This window comes from Phaethon aethereus (genome assembly GCF_964289735.1).
Source record: "Phaethon aethereus genome assembly, chromosome: 2".
NCBI classification, from domain to species: domain Eukaryota; kingdom Metazoa; phylum Chordata; class Aves; order Phaethontiformes; family Phaethontidae; genus Phaethon; species Phaethon aethereus.
The window spans coordinates 42,841,848-42,857,074 of record NC_138582.1 but is presented as its reverse complement, the minus strand read 5'-3'; the positions used below and the strand labels follow the sequence as shown (position 1 = coordinate 42,857,074).

At 38.7% G+C, this 15,227-nt stretch overlaps 1 protein-coding gene across 1 annotated transcript in view; it reads right to left on the bottom strand.

Annotated features, from left to right (window-relative positions):
• The window catches only part of TOX (thymocyte selection associated high mobility group box), a gene marked incomplete at its 5' end in the record, with an annotated part of 221,129 nt that overhangs the window by 35,773 nt on the left and 170,129 nt on the right, over positions 1-15,227 (bottom strand). Inside the window, 2 exons of the mRNA XM_082014844.1 lie at positions 2,636-2,866; positions 9,151-9,429. Coding sequence (XP_081870970.1) covers positions 2,636-2,866; positions 9,151-9,429 — 510 coding nt within the window. The remainder of the gene's footprint in view (positions 1-2,635; positions 2,867-9,150; positions 9,430-15,227) is intronic.

Below are 15,227 nucleotides of genomic sequence, written 5' to 3'. Positions count from 1 at the left end.
ATTTATTCTAGAAAATAGGATTGCCAATTTTTTTAAATAGGGACTATCTTTTATTCTTTTTGTACAGTGCTAGATTAGAAAGGGCCTGAGTCTGGAGTTTTAACAATGTGTTTAATAGATGATAATGAATAGGCAAAATGAGTCAAAGAGCAACAAAGATATGCTAACCCAAATTCTTGGAATAACTGTCTTAAAAATCTAGTTGCAGCCATTTTTTCATGGATGTGTCATGTGGATTCCCTAACACATCATTCTGCTGTGTTCCAACCGAAATTAAGGACAACAGAGATAAGAAAAATAAATTTTGTTCTGCTGTTCCAGTGTTTTATGGAATTATTCCTTAAATACTGGATTTATACAATTATTGCTTTCAACCATGAATGGGAAATCCAAGTTAAAGCTGGAACTTTATGCACTTTTCTTAAACAGAATTCTGTGGAAAGACTTCAGTTGTGCACTGGTACTACTAACATGACAGGCTCAAAGGAAATGTGCATTTTACAGTGTTTTAGGTTCATCTCCGTTATAAGGTCTTGGATTATTATTCTTGAAGTCAAGTTTTCTGCACTGTAAGCGGAACAAATATTATGGAAGGAAAAACTGCACTATTGCAACAGCCACAAATTAAGGGTCATTATGAAAAATGATGGAGAAAACCAAGCACAAGATTTGGCTAAATAAATAATTTTTGCTTTGTGTCATCATTAGAGAGATGTAAGATTAACTAGAGAGACAGGCTCTTGAGAAGTCCAGGTCTCTGCCTTTCACCATTTCAGGAACATTTGGATCCACAATCCCACAGGCAAGCAAGATGGGTCCAAGATACAGATCTAACTACTTGGAGCACTCCAGAGGTATGTGTTTGGATGTGCAGATTTCAACATGGGAGTGATTCTGGGCAAGGACCTTTCTTTGGAGTAGGAACAAATTTAAGCCAGATACCACAGTCTATAGTTTCTCAGCTTTGGCTGGAGGTCCTGGCCAAGCACAGCAGGGACAGCAGGCTGCTTCTTGCACGTTTGGGCAGTCTGCTGAGCAGTCTGCTGAGCAGTCTGCTGAGCAGTGGCTACTCCTGGTGCGGCTCAGCACTGTCCCTCCTGCCGGCTGGCAGGTACATGGGACAAGGAGGAATGGCATCAAAACCTCCTGCTTGTGAACTTAACCAAAAGCATCATCCATATTTTTTCTGAGTCAAAAGTGAACACCCATCATCATGGTCCCCCCAAAAAATGTCTGTATGACAGAACTGCTGTACTGGTAAGGTGTAAAGAGCTTGCAAGATCTAGGATGTAACCTTGACCTTTGCTGGACACAATAAAAAAGGGAGAAGAGACAACACGACAAAATAACCCAAGTTCCAGGCCAAGTGACTTCTCTGATCCCTGCATTCAGGAAGTTACCTTTCCTCCAGCTAAGCCTTCCAAATGCTTATCTTATTCAATGCTTCTTTTTTTTAGTTAGTCAGTGAGTGCCAAATCTCGATTCTTATTACACTGTTATATAACAGTGATCTAGATGTACCTATACCATCCAGTTGTTAGCAAAGTACAACCTATTTTTTTTCAAGCTCAAAAGATTTTACCTACCAAAAAATCATAACAAAATTTTCCATTTAATTCTTAGCCTTATTAACCATAATTTTGTAATAATAATATGCTCAGTGTGAATGAATGCAATGTAGTTTTGTCCCAGTACTTTTCCTCTCTCTGTGCTGACATCAACCCCCATCCAGGTCTCCTGCAGCCAATATAACTCTCACTCAGCATATCCTTCCCCTCCGTATCTCTTTCTTTCTTAAAGTTCCCATTTCTTTATCTAACCAATCCATTAGGTTAGCAGGTAGTAAAAATGCAATCAATAACAACAGAAAAGCAATGGTATGCTACAGCGAGGATGAATGGTATTTGCCAACTATCACCACATGAACGTGATGAGCTTCTGGAGTGTCCACTTTACATAGCATCCGACTGACTTGAAAGGATTTCTGCAAAGGTTCAGATCCAGCTCTGCTGACCTCATTGAAGAACCAAGGCCTTTCCATGGATGATGGCAGTAACTATGGGATGTGATTTCCACAGTAGGTAAAATCTCCACATGTATGCTGGAGGATATCCCAGAACACTGTCAATTTGCCAGGGTCCACCCTAGGTCTCTTTGGGTCAACACATCTCTAATTCCTTTCATAAAAGCCAGGTGGATAGGGAGAAGATGTGAGCCCAGCTCCTCTGCTGGCATCATGGGGCAGGGAAACATCGGCAACTGGGAGCTCGGATATATGTTAGGTCCTGCTGCACTTACATAATTTTTGTCAGCAAGCTCCTCTTACACCACACTGTCATGGACAAAGCAATGCCATCATAAAATCTTAGGTCCAGCAATTCTGGCATAAAATAATCCTAAATATAATCCTAAAGCTTGTGTCACACCCCAAAATGAAAAAAACCCTCCTTTAGTGGTTTCATACAGAAGAAATGAAATGATACTCTCCTTATCTCAGTCTCTTTAAATCATATTCCTGAGCTGGCACATATTCAAGTTTCATCCAGGCAAACAAAAGAAGCTGCCTACAGTGCTTAGATGACCCTGATAACACCTCTCTCAAAACAAAGCCTCTGAGCTACAGCACATTTTGTACCTGTTTTTGTTCTTCTCCTAAGCCGTCCCACATTGAAGCTACAATTTTAGAGACTTCACCAAAAGTAGCATTGGGGTTTTGGCCCTTGATGGCTGCTTGAGTGTCTCGAAAGAATAATGCATAGGCAGACACAGGCTTCTGTGGCTCATTTGGGTCCTTCTTCTTCTTCTTTTTGGGAGTTTTGGGTTTCTTCCCCATATCTGAAGCAGGTCTCTTCTCTCCACCATTGACCTGTAACATAAAATTAGAAAAGAACTATAAAAAAAGACAATTTAATTCAGTCCATTCATGGTTACAGTTTCTGTGATACAAAGATTTTGGATTTTGCATGCAAAATGGAACTTTAGTTGCCATCTCTGACAATCCAAATGTTGACACTGTCTGCCTTAGTCACATGTATAAAATTCATTATAAGTATTTCACATTATGTAATTTTTTCCTTCAAAGTGCTTTACATTTTGCTTTCATATAATTGCTGTAATCTCATTTATCTGGTCATCTTTTCACCTTTTCTAAGTTTTATTGCTAATGGCTATAACATGCATATAATGACTAAATTCAAATGAAATTAGTTTCATTACAGCCTGACCACCAGTTCAACCACATGAACCACCTGCAGCCGGCAGGGACACTGTCATTTCTACCTTTTCCTTATCCTCACCCTTTCCCAGAACTACCCCAGACTATTGTTCAATTCAATTTCTACTGCAACTGGTGGTACACCTTCCAGGGAATTTGAAGAGAATCTGATTGCAAATAAAACAGTTAAAGTAATAGACATTCACCTACACACTTTCTAATTAAAATCTGAAGAAACAAAACTTTATCAGTACAAACAGTTTAGACCCCTTTGGAGGATCAGTTCTGATCCATCTGGATTAAGCTGCATGTTTTTTAACTCTGCTCATGTAAAAGCAAATGGTTTGAGGAAAGGACTGAAAGAGGAATAGTCTATGAAGAAAAGTGCATGTGCATTATTCATGTACCACCTGAAAAAAACTGCACATCAGCATTTCTGTAAATTTGTTAAATGCAACTACACTTCGCCACTGAATAGCTCAGAGACCCTGACCACCAAAGCACCCTACTTTCCTAGGTGACTTACAAGCATGTAGAGGGACACTGTCCTGATTCTTCAACAAATTAGAGCTTCATGGCAAAGCAGCTGCTCTTGATATGATCACTTAATTCACCATGCCTGTAGCAGTGATATGCGATCTTACCAGAGGGTTCAAAGGCTTTTTTCTCTTGTTGGCATGGCCAAAGTACTGCGCATCATAAGCGTTTTGAAGTATGAGAAGATCAAGAGGATGAAAGGTGTGCTCTAGGTTAAGGTTCTACTAGGCATGGCTTTTATCACATCCTTGTATTATTATTTTTTAATCATGCATATCAAGTGACACAGGAGAACACAGGTGTTCAAATCAGTGGAACTGCATGAGGAAAAATGGCTGGAAATTCTCATTTTGAGCAAAATTTTTTTTTTTTTATTTTTCTATATACATCACTCTGTGGTGTCCAACAGGGCACAGATGACTACAGTGAACAACCAGGATCTCTGCGGCTTACTAAACACAGCAACAAAGTGATGATCACAATTATGTTACAATAGATGCGTCTTTAAAACAAGGTTAATGGACATGTAGACTATTGGCAGCATTTGAAAAATATGGAAAAACAGAAGTAGTGTGCTACTCATTATTAAGTTATCCAACTTCCAGTCTCTTGCTATTATTTCATCCTATAGGGCACACAAAACTACCAGCAAAATGGTAATTAACTATGGCTCCCTAGTTAATTTAGCAACATCAGTCTAAACTCTTCAGACAATTCTGTGCAAACTCCATGAGCAAGGAGGTTTGACAATAATTTGGGCTATAGTTAAAATTTTACCTCTATTATTTGCTAAAGTTTTACTCTTTTCAGAGTATTTTTGGACCAATGAGATTTAAAATTTCTCTGTATATTAAAATACCACATTACTTAAGCTACTCTTAAACTAGGTGATACGCTGCAGAAACTTGTGTAAGAAATCTTCTGGTAAGCTGTTCTGAGAACAACTCTAAAATCTTATTCTCCAACCTTCAAGAACAAGAGACTTCAAAAATCCACTGTTAAAAAGAGAGTACTCACAGGGGAAATTCTGTTTGTCTTATATGAAAATAACAAAATAAAAAGAATACCAGAATTCCTGTAGTAATAACCTTGCAAATGGCTGAGATGATGGCCTACCTTATGCTCCCATCAGTCTATCAGCTTCATAGACTCCACTTCTAACCACCAAAGCAGAGACAGATGGGAAATAAAATAAAAACCATATATATTCTGCTAGACATAGACTTGTGCCTCAAAATCCCTGGAGGTGTAGTTAGCTCATGGTAATCCACCTCCTGTCATGGCTTATTGCTTAATTATGGTGATGTATTTAACTTATTTATCACAAGAAAGCAATAATCTTTCACTTTAAAAAAATGTACATTAACCATGTTGCACACATAATAGATCACAAGAATATCTGGTGTAGGATTTAAAACTATCAAGTAAGGCACACCATTGATATCTAAATGTCCCTTGAGAAGCTGGAAAATGTCTATAAGCATATTTAAAATAAACTGCAATAGTACCAAAGCCTTTAATGGAGCTAGGAGAGCTGTTTTATGCACACTATCTTGCAGTAATCGCTGTAGTTTAAAATAGATTTTAATCAAGCACCATCTGCATAATAGGCTGAACAGACAACATAGAATTCTACTTCTAACTCTTATCATATACAGTAAATATTGTAAAACCTCTACCACATAAAGAGAATATGCTGCAGCATCTCTTTAGTAATTGTGTTTCTGTTAGTTAATTCTTGCCACTTGCAGTCCTCTCACTATCTTCCCTCTAAAATACATTATTTGAAATTCTCTCATAAGTGATATTCAAATGAGCATGGAAGAAAACCCTGTTATCCATCTATGAAGAAATACATATTTGCAAATTTCAGCAGCTCACAATTATGCTTGGCAGCAAGCGAATACATGTTTAACGATCCAATAGTATGAATTATGGCAAGAATTACATAGATGTGATATTCCAATGTGGAGGTGGTCAGAATAAAACACGTGGTAAGTGGCCACTTTGTTTAGAATGTTTTTATAGTTACTTACAACTATCGATTTTTAAGTTCTCCCTTTATTCTTCTTCTAACCGTAGTCCCACATATTACATTTAGAAGAATTAAGGAGACTTAGGGATGTAGACCACTTGCAGAAACAATATTCTTGGTCTGAGACTACATTTCATATTTCCATGGACCTAGCAGCTTTCTGAATGTGTATACATAGCCTTATAATTACATTACTGTTGTCACTGATCTGATGGTCAAGGGAATATATGATGTTTAAAGTCCAAAAGGCCTATATGAAAGAGCCTTTATCAGAATGAGGACTGCCAAAAAATATTTAGCAGCTGCTGCCATTAGTTCTGTGTATGTTGGATAAGGCTTACAACGATGTGAATATTTACCATGGAATGAACATCCAAGAAGCTCAGTACATGAGCAATTACAGTTTCCTTATTACTGGCATTTGGAATATGTATGTTAAGCTGAAGTGGTCATTTCCTCCATGCATGGAAAACACTGGTTTGCTAGGGATACAATTATATTTCTAGTCCAAATGTATATAACGTACATATTTGTTCATACCTTCTGTCATCCTCTTTCTATAAATTCATGCAAACATGAACAGGACACTGAGATCTCTGTATTTTTCTCTCTAGATAGAAATAGGTATAGTGAGGGATTTCTCTACCAAATCTGCTATCAAAGGACCAGTGGCTTCTCTTTCACATGTAAGGCTGGGCATTCAGCTGGTATAAACTAAGGTCATCTGACACTGAGGTGATTTTCCATTTGAAAATGCACCTCGTGTTTTTGATCAATGTTGGTACATAGGCAAACATCTTCTCCTGCTGGTTAAATAGGGAGAACATCACTGCTGCTATTAATAATATGGTGAATTCAGAGGGAGTTGTTTTTTATACAGTCCTCAGGCAGGAACATCTTACTGACTTCATGAAGCTGCTCAAATGTGATGAGCTCCACCAGCTACTACCTGACTGCAACACGTGCACTTCTGCTGAAGGACTGACTAATGAGCTCTGCCCCTGATCAATTAAGTAGTACAACACATCTACATGACAGTTTCTAAAACAAAGAGAAAAGTCTAAATTTAGCAAAGTTATATCTAGGAAAAAGATAGCGGTTCGCACAAGAGGCAGAATGGACGCGCTATCTCTTCCTGTCCCCATCCAGTGCCTTCTTTCACTGGGAGGAGGATTTCTGGAGTGAGAAGAACCTCACAGGGCCCTCCAAAGCAGCTCTGAGAAAATGTAATACTGTTGTGGCTAGGGAGAAGGATCTCCACAGAAAGCTGGTTTATTCTAAGTATCCATACCCATTCACCGGCAGCTTCCACGAAGAGCAATGTGACAGAAAGATACACACCGGAAGGGTTTAAATCGTAAGCTACAACAGTACACTTATTTCTTACGCTGATTATTCAAACCTTCTTGTTTTTTACAGAGGGAACTATAGCAGAACCATTGCATCGGACCAGGCGTGCCAGCCCACTGCTCGTCTCTGATGGCCAACTTCAGGCATTTTCATGAAGACCTAAGAAATCCCACAGAAGACAGGTATGGCATAATCTGTCCCCCATCGAGCTTGCAGTTTAAACCCTAATAGCTGGAGATTAATTTAAGCCCTCTGGCATTATTAACCAAATTTAATACCCTTTAAGACTTTTCTTTTAGCAGAGAAATAATAATTATTGATTTTTAAGGCAACATATCAACTTCAGCATACTGAATTTAATTTTGTGTTGTTTTGTGCCTATTCTCATCTTCTGCTTAGACCGAGCATGAGAGAATTTTAAAGAGAGTTTTCCAAAATAACATGCTCGTTAAAAAGTTGACCACTATATAAGCTGGCTTCCCCCCAAAAAAGGACCAGGTTTTACCTGGTCTGCAGTATTTCAAGAAAGCATTTCTTTCTTGAAAACACTGGCTTCAGATAAGTACTGACTATACGGAACCACAACCCTACAGTTTTGCTAGTGTGAACTGTTGCAGTGAAAAAGTACATGAAAAATATGGGTTAAATAACTGAAATATTTGATAGAAGCAGAAAGGATATCTTAGTTATTTGAGTGGATGTTTTATCCAGAAGTTTAGAGCACCCTTCACACTCCCACCAATATATGTAAAAATATTAGCAAAAGCAACAGGAGTAGTAAATAAATTATTCTGAAAAAGTAAAGGCAGTCTGGAATTATTTTTACATAGTTGTATTCTAAAGTCTCCCTCAGCAAGGAAGTACTCATTTAAAAATGTATGAATTATTCAGTAATTCTTAAAACCGAAAGTTAGTGAAATTATAGGCAAAAGTCCTGAAATAAAACTTTTGAATGAGAATTTATTCAAAATGTAGTAAAACATATGTCTCCAATTACATGATTATTTTATAGCTTGAGGCATGAAAAACAATATAATTTGAAAACAAATCAGACTTACATTTCTTTACTGGATTATACCTCCTCAGTGACTCACAATATGTTTTCTTCACATTCCTCACAAGTCTACAACTTCTCCCCACAAGACATGAGGGGTACACTACATGGTACACACTACAGTACAGGACTGCTCTATAACAGGACTGCTATTTTGTAGTGACCATAAAATAGAACTAAATTGGTTCTCACTTTCATTATGCTCTATTCCTGGTTTATGGGATGATTTTGTGCTAAGTCCCAATCTCTTTGTGCCTCAGCTTTTGTGTCTGCATAATTAAGATAATATACTTGTGTATTTTTTGGGATGTTTTCAGAAATTTGGGAGGTTTTTGCTTGCAAAACCTGCTATATAAATTGACATTTATCCTGCAAAGAAATTTATTGTGTAAATGACTATTATTACTTCAATGTCTGTACTGACACTAAAATGAAACTCAAATGTGTCATGATGGAGTGTTGGCACCTCCCGAGGTATAAATGCATAATGGGTCTTCAAGATTTTCCAGGTAAGATTTTTAAAGTTTCTAGAGGATCTTTGTGTTCTGGTTGCTATGATGTTCTGTTTACTCATCCTGTGACCAAGTAGCAAAGACTAGCATATTGTACAGACTGTTCATACTTTTTATAGCAGCAACTTGATCTTTAACTGGGAACAAACATCCCTTCTATGCAAGTGAGAAAACTCACCCTTTATATTAAAGTCCTAAAGGAATGGCTATCCTTTGAGTGTTTTACAGGATTCCAGTTTGCTCTCACGAAGAGGAATGATGTCATTTATTCAAGCTGCCTGAAGAATTGAGTGGAAACTGTAAGTTCTGTATTCATAACCCTTTATTCACTTCAGTCAACCACCAACAATGTATAAAGTATCACCTTAATAACTGTGGCTGTATGATTTATTTAGCAGGTCCTAAAAATATCCACCATTTACATAGTAATCCTAGCATCTAAGCCTACCTTAGAGCTATCTTCTCCTTCATCTTCATGGACTGAACTGGATGGTGAAGGAGTTGCAGATTTGCTTCCAGGTGGAGAGGGCGAGTTGTGAGGAACACTGTTTCCACCCATATTCAAACCAAGCTGTGCACTGAGCTGGGACTGGTTAATAGTAGTCAGCTGCCCATGCTGCATCATTCCTGGCTGCCTAATATCTGTAGGTTGAACCCTTGGCCTCATGGTTGCCATCTGAGGATGGGAACTATACTGGGCTCCTTCTGTATTCCGTAAATCTTGCATCTACAAGAGGAAAAAAACTGTATTAAGCATATCACTAATAAAGTGTTCTGTTCCTTTAGACCTCGGTTGGCCTGATCGGCTATATAAGGCTTAAAAGAAACAGCAAGTACTTAAAAAAACATGTAAATACTGGAAATAAACAGAGTAAGAATATGATTGACATTTGCATGACACTGTCTGCTATAAACTGTTCAGGCTCTAGCCTCAGCCCATGGGAATAGCAAAAAGCAATGAAAGCTTGTTTCTTTATGGGGGGAACAAAAGGGTCCTGCTTTCTGTAACTGCATGTAGAGTATTTCAGAAATACTAACAAACAGGGACAGGTTTGCGCTCTGAAGTTCAGAACCAGATCCGAACATGAATATCCTCAAAATTCAAGAAAATTTCCAGATCCTACTTTTCTGCTTAGCATATTTGTGTGTGTGAGCTGTGAATTTGGGAGCTGCAGTATTCAGAGTTTGAATATCTAGTATTAGGTCCAAATCTATTTTGCCTGGTTCTGCTCAATGAGATGCTGGAATTTTCAGGATTCAAACGACTGACAAGAAGGATGCATTGATAGACTGATCAAATGATTTCTGAGTTGATTTGCTGCTAAGACACATATGAACGGAAAGCTCAGAAGTCACAGGATTGACAAATGAATCCATTGTGCTATGTGGGTCACCGCTTCTTAGCATTAACGAGACATACTATTTTAATGCAAGCAACAAATTCAGTCTCTGCAAGGATAAGAATTAAAAGCACTGGAGGATGAAACTCGTTTCTTGTCCAGAGGTCAAATGCACCCTACACACACACCACAGCAGATTGCCTGTAACATCTTTCCAGTATACTCGTATAGAAACATGACAAATAGCAAAGAGTATCAGGGAGAGGCTCAGATTTAAGCTAAGGTGTTCTGTGGGTGATTTAAAATTGAAGTGTCAATTCAGAGCTGAAATGAAATAGATATAGTTGTCTTTCCACGCATTAGACAAACATGCTCTATGTATCGAGTGGAATCTGACAGGAACTACCATTGTGTAAGTTCCATTATGATAAGGACATGTGTTAATGGTTCAATATATTAACATAATCACATTTATTGTACTGACAGTCTTTGTTAGACATGTCATCTGAATTGTCTAAAGATCAAATGTCTAAAGATTTTTTTTAAACTTTTTATACCTTATGACTTCTATAACCTCTCTCTCTCTCATACACACACTCCTATATATCACAGCAATCTGTAGGATACCTTTCAGCCAGTAATGCACAGAAAAGGAAAAGATAAACCTGTAACTTCACCTTTTCTCTTATTATTGATAGTGTAAAAATTTATCAATTTTAGGGAGATACTTTATGAGGTTGGGGATTGATTTTTGTAAAGCTGACTGGTTGGCAGTACATCAAACTAATAATACCATTAGTTATGGCATACTTACCACTTTACATGTATGCGTGTCACTGAAAAGTATTTGAAATGGCTTCTGACAACGTGACATCACAATTATACCTGTATTTATATTGCTTTATAAATTAATAGCTTTTAGTAAAAAAGGGTTATCTATACAAACATGTTCAAGTTCATTTAATGACTACAAAAGCACCGGAGGAGAGGAACAGAGACAGCGCAGTGTATGAGATCAAGTGAAGACTGAAATTTGAATCCTGGCAGACATTTATGTTTTTAAAGATTGCTACTGACTTCTTGTTCCCTTCCCTCCTTGCCAAACATATTAGCCTTGAAAGCTATCATTATCTCTGCCTCTAGAAGCAAACCCCGATCAAAACAGTTGTGCCTGTGACACTGTAACTACTGCTCGGCCGTTTTGCTCCGGCTCCAGCTGTTGGGCTGGACAGCAGCTGGGGAACGGGGAGTGGGAGCGTGGGCTGCCACGGGCCCCCTCGGCCAGCGCAGAGCAAGCGGGCAGGGGATGGACACCCAACCGGTCCCCCGTGTGCTGGGGAGAGGGAGGCGAAACCCTCCCAAAAGCTCTCCCTTCACCCCATCCGTGGTGCTCACGCCCTAGCGTGGGTGTGTGCCCTCTGTGGGGCACCCACCACCCTGCAGGGGCTGAGCCCACGCTGCCCCACTTGCAAACGCCTTGAGTTTTCGTGGGGCAGCATCTTGTGGTGCCGGATCGGGGCTGGGAATAAATCCCCTCATGAAAAGCTTTTAAATAAGCATATGCATCCTGATGATTTTATGCACTCTAGAAAGAAAACAAGCGCTATTTGAATCTCTTAACAACTCCTATTTTGAATGAACTTGCAAAGTATCTACCTCTCAAAGCAGGGCAAAGGTTATAATTTTAATTACTTTCCCCCAAGTAAAATATAATACAATTGCTATTATTCAAATGGTCACTCCTTTATTAAAAAACTCTTCATATGAGCTTCAAATATTACCAGATAGATACTGCAGATAATTCTGTGTTTGTCACCTTTAAACAACATATATTTTTAAACAGTCTGTGACTCACTTTTAGCTCCACCGCTGAACAAACACTGTGTTTGCAGATGACATGATACCAATTGGATGGTACTGGATGTATCTCCATGCAAAACGTGCATATATATATATATATATTTGCAAAAGAACCCTTCACTAGTGAAATTCTGAGGATTGCAAATGAGGTGGTGCAGTAGGAAAAAACCCAGTGTTTTTCTTTTCACCTGAATTCAGCTTGTCTTCCGAATTTTTAAATCAGATGAATACCAGCCTACCTTTACAAAACCAGGTGTAAGCAGTAAGTAAGTTTGTTTAACAGAACATGTTCCCTTTGAGATGCTAAGCCAAAACCTTCACCTACGGGACCTGCCTGCAGAGAACATGCCAGTGTAAGTCAGTCCATCACACAGAGCTGTGGCCCTCAGCAAGAAGAATCCGCAGCTACAGATGAGGTTTCTGGCTCACCTCTCTGCCACGCACGGCAGAGCCTGCCTTCCCCCATCCTGCCCCTTCCTAGTGAAAAAGTGGGATTGTCTAAGAAAATAGAAACTGCTCATTCCTTGAGTAAGCACAGGCAGCTAACCACATAACGGTGAAAAGCTACAGATTACACTGCAGAAAACATGTGATGATGAGCCTTCAGGTTCCTAAAGGATCAACAAACCAAGAACTGTCCCATCCTCCCTGCTGGGTTAAAGAACATTTCCACCCATGCACACCACACACTTGGGTCACTGCTGTGGAGTGACAGTACGCCCTTGTTGCAAATGCCATGATGACCTCGTCTCTGCAGGAACAGTGGCACTAGTCAGACGTACTCTCCGTTAACATTACATGCAGAGTTACAGAAGATAAGGACAGTCTTAAACTGACTCCTTCAACGGTCTCTCTTATGAGGTAATAACGATAATATCTGGCACTTTAATATAATTTTCCACCTGTCAGTTCCAGGCTGTTTCACAACTTGTGTTATATTCAGCTTTAGAACATGCCTGGTTTTAGTTTGGTTTTACTACTGGGGAAGCTATGATACACTTCTTTTCATGGCTGCATTTTGCTTATAAGCAGAAACTGAGCATCCACCCATGTAAGTGTTTGACTGCGAGTTAAAAGACATAGATAGTAAAAGCCGCTAATTCTGAGATGTGTAGCAATAACCCTTATTGGCACATGTTTAGTGCAAAAACAGAACAGGGCTCTTTGGCTGAAAACAAGCTCCTGAGGTACTAAGAATAAAACTAACATGCTTTAAACATCAGATCATGGTTGTCCCCATCAGATTAAAGCAAAAACAAAGCAAAGCATGCAATGCAGAATACAGTGATATCACCCCTGCACAGAAACATCTTACTGCAGGACAATGTGAGTACAGTATCCTAATCACAGAATCACAGAAAATAGTGCTAGAAGGGACCTCAGAAGGTTATTTAGTCCAACACTTTATCTCACAGCAGGATTAGCTATACCTAAATCATTTCTGACAGATGTTTGTCTAACCTCTTCATAACCTCCCTAGGCAATTCTTGTGCTTAACTATCCTTACAGTGGAAAGGGCTTTCTTCTGTAATGTCTCACCTAAATCTCCTTTGTTGTAATTTAAACCTACTACTTTTTGCTCTGCTCCCAGTGGACATGAGGAATGTTTTTCTCCTTCTTTACAGAAAAGTTGTACACACTAGAAGGCTATTATGAATTTCCTTTCATTTTTTTCTTCTTTAGACTAAACAACTAAACCTGAAGATTGAAAGACTTTTTTCATATGCTGTGTTTTCTACACCTCTGATCATTCTTCCTGCTGTCCTCTGGACTACGTCCAATAACCTTCATCTTTCTTGAAATATTGTGCCCCAAAATCCACAAAACACAGATATTCTTATCTGGCACAGCATTCAGATAGAATTCTTCATCTCTCACAGGATATAGCATATAGCATTAAAAAATCCATAATTATCTGTCTTTTTGGTACTAACTGGTTAACCGATGCAAAATGCAGAGAGTCAAATTGCAGGACTCTTAACTAATGTCCCAGAAGGTGGCTTTAGGAGCAAATAATTTTTTTCTAAGAAGCATTAGGCAGGCGGTTTCAAAAGGAATGTGCTGTTAGTAAAATAATTCCCACGTTATATTTCTTGTTACAATTAAGAACTGTGATGCAACAGGGCTTGTAGCAATAGGACAAGGGGTAATGGTTTTAAACTAAAAGAGGGTAGATTTCAACTAGATATAAGGAAGACATTTTTCACAATGAGGGTAGTAAAACACTGGCACAGGTTGCCCCAAGAGGTGGTAGATGCCCTGTCCCTGCAAACATTCAAGGTCACTTTGCATGGGGCTCTGAGCAACCTGATATAGTTGAAGCTGTCCCTGCTCATTGCAGGGGCTTGGACTAGATGACCTTAAAGGGTCCCTTTCAACACAAATATTCTATGATCCAATGAGTTCTCTGAAAAGATGTAAAAGTCCAAATTGTACCTCCCTATTTACATGCATTTATAATAAATGTTACCATTAAATGAAAGAAGAAAGACAGGTTGTCTTAACAGATCGAAGTAAATACAACAAGTCTAAGTATATGCAAGAAACACTAGGAATTATACACTGGAGATGAAAACATTAAAACATGAGAAATACACTCACTGAAGCAAGTGGAGATCACATACCTCACTACCCTGGACAAATTCATATCAAGGCACAGCAGGCATTATTTCTATTACCAGCATCAGATCTTACAATGATTTTGGCTTAGTTTTCTACTAGCTGAGAGCTCTTACGAACTTTTCTGACAGACACCATGGAAATGCTTGACAGTTCTTTGCTTCTTGTCTAAGTGGTCAAGGTAAATCAGAGAGCAACAATTTTTCATGCTATGAGAACGTATGTTTCAATCAGTTAATTAAAAAAAAAATTGGGAGAAAAACCTAGGGGATCTTAAGTGTTATCTATGGAGATACTCAGTGTGCTTCCTTCACTGGCATCACCCATCTGAGTCACCACCATGTAGACATCACAACAGAAGGGGTTTCTGTTAGTCATATTCTCATTGATATTCCCAGGACAACTTGTGCCACTACCTGTGCCATATTAAATCTGAATGTTTGTCTGTTCCCAAATAATGCTGCATTAAAATGCAGCACTAGCCCCAGTCGTGCCAACCTCCTGAAAAGCCATGAGATTTGCTTAGAAATTTTACTGGGTTTATTTTAGGTGTTTTAATTGTCTTCTACCATAAGCCAATGCACATCTGCAAGTTGTTTTCCAGTGACACAGAAATGCTCATTAAAAAGGAGAGAAAAAAAATTGAATTCCTACATAATCACCTGACTGTCTAAGTCAAGGTTTCAAAAGAGAAGAAAAGATAACA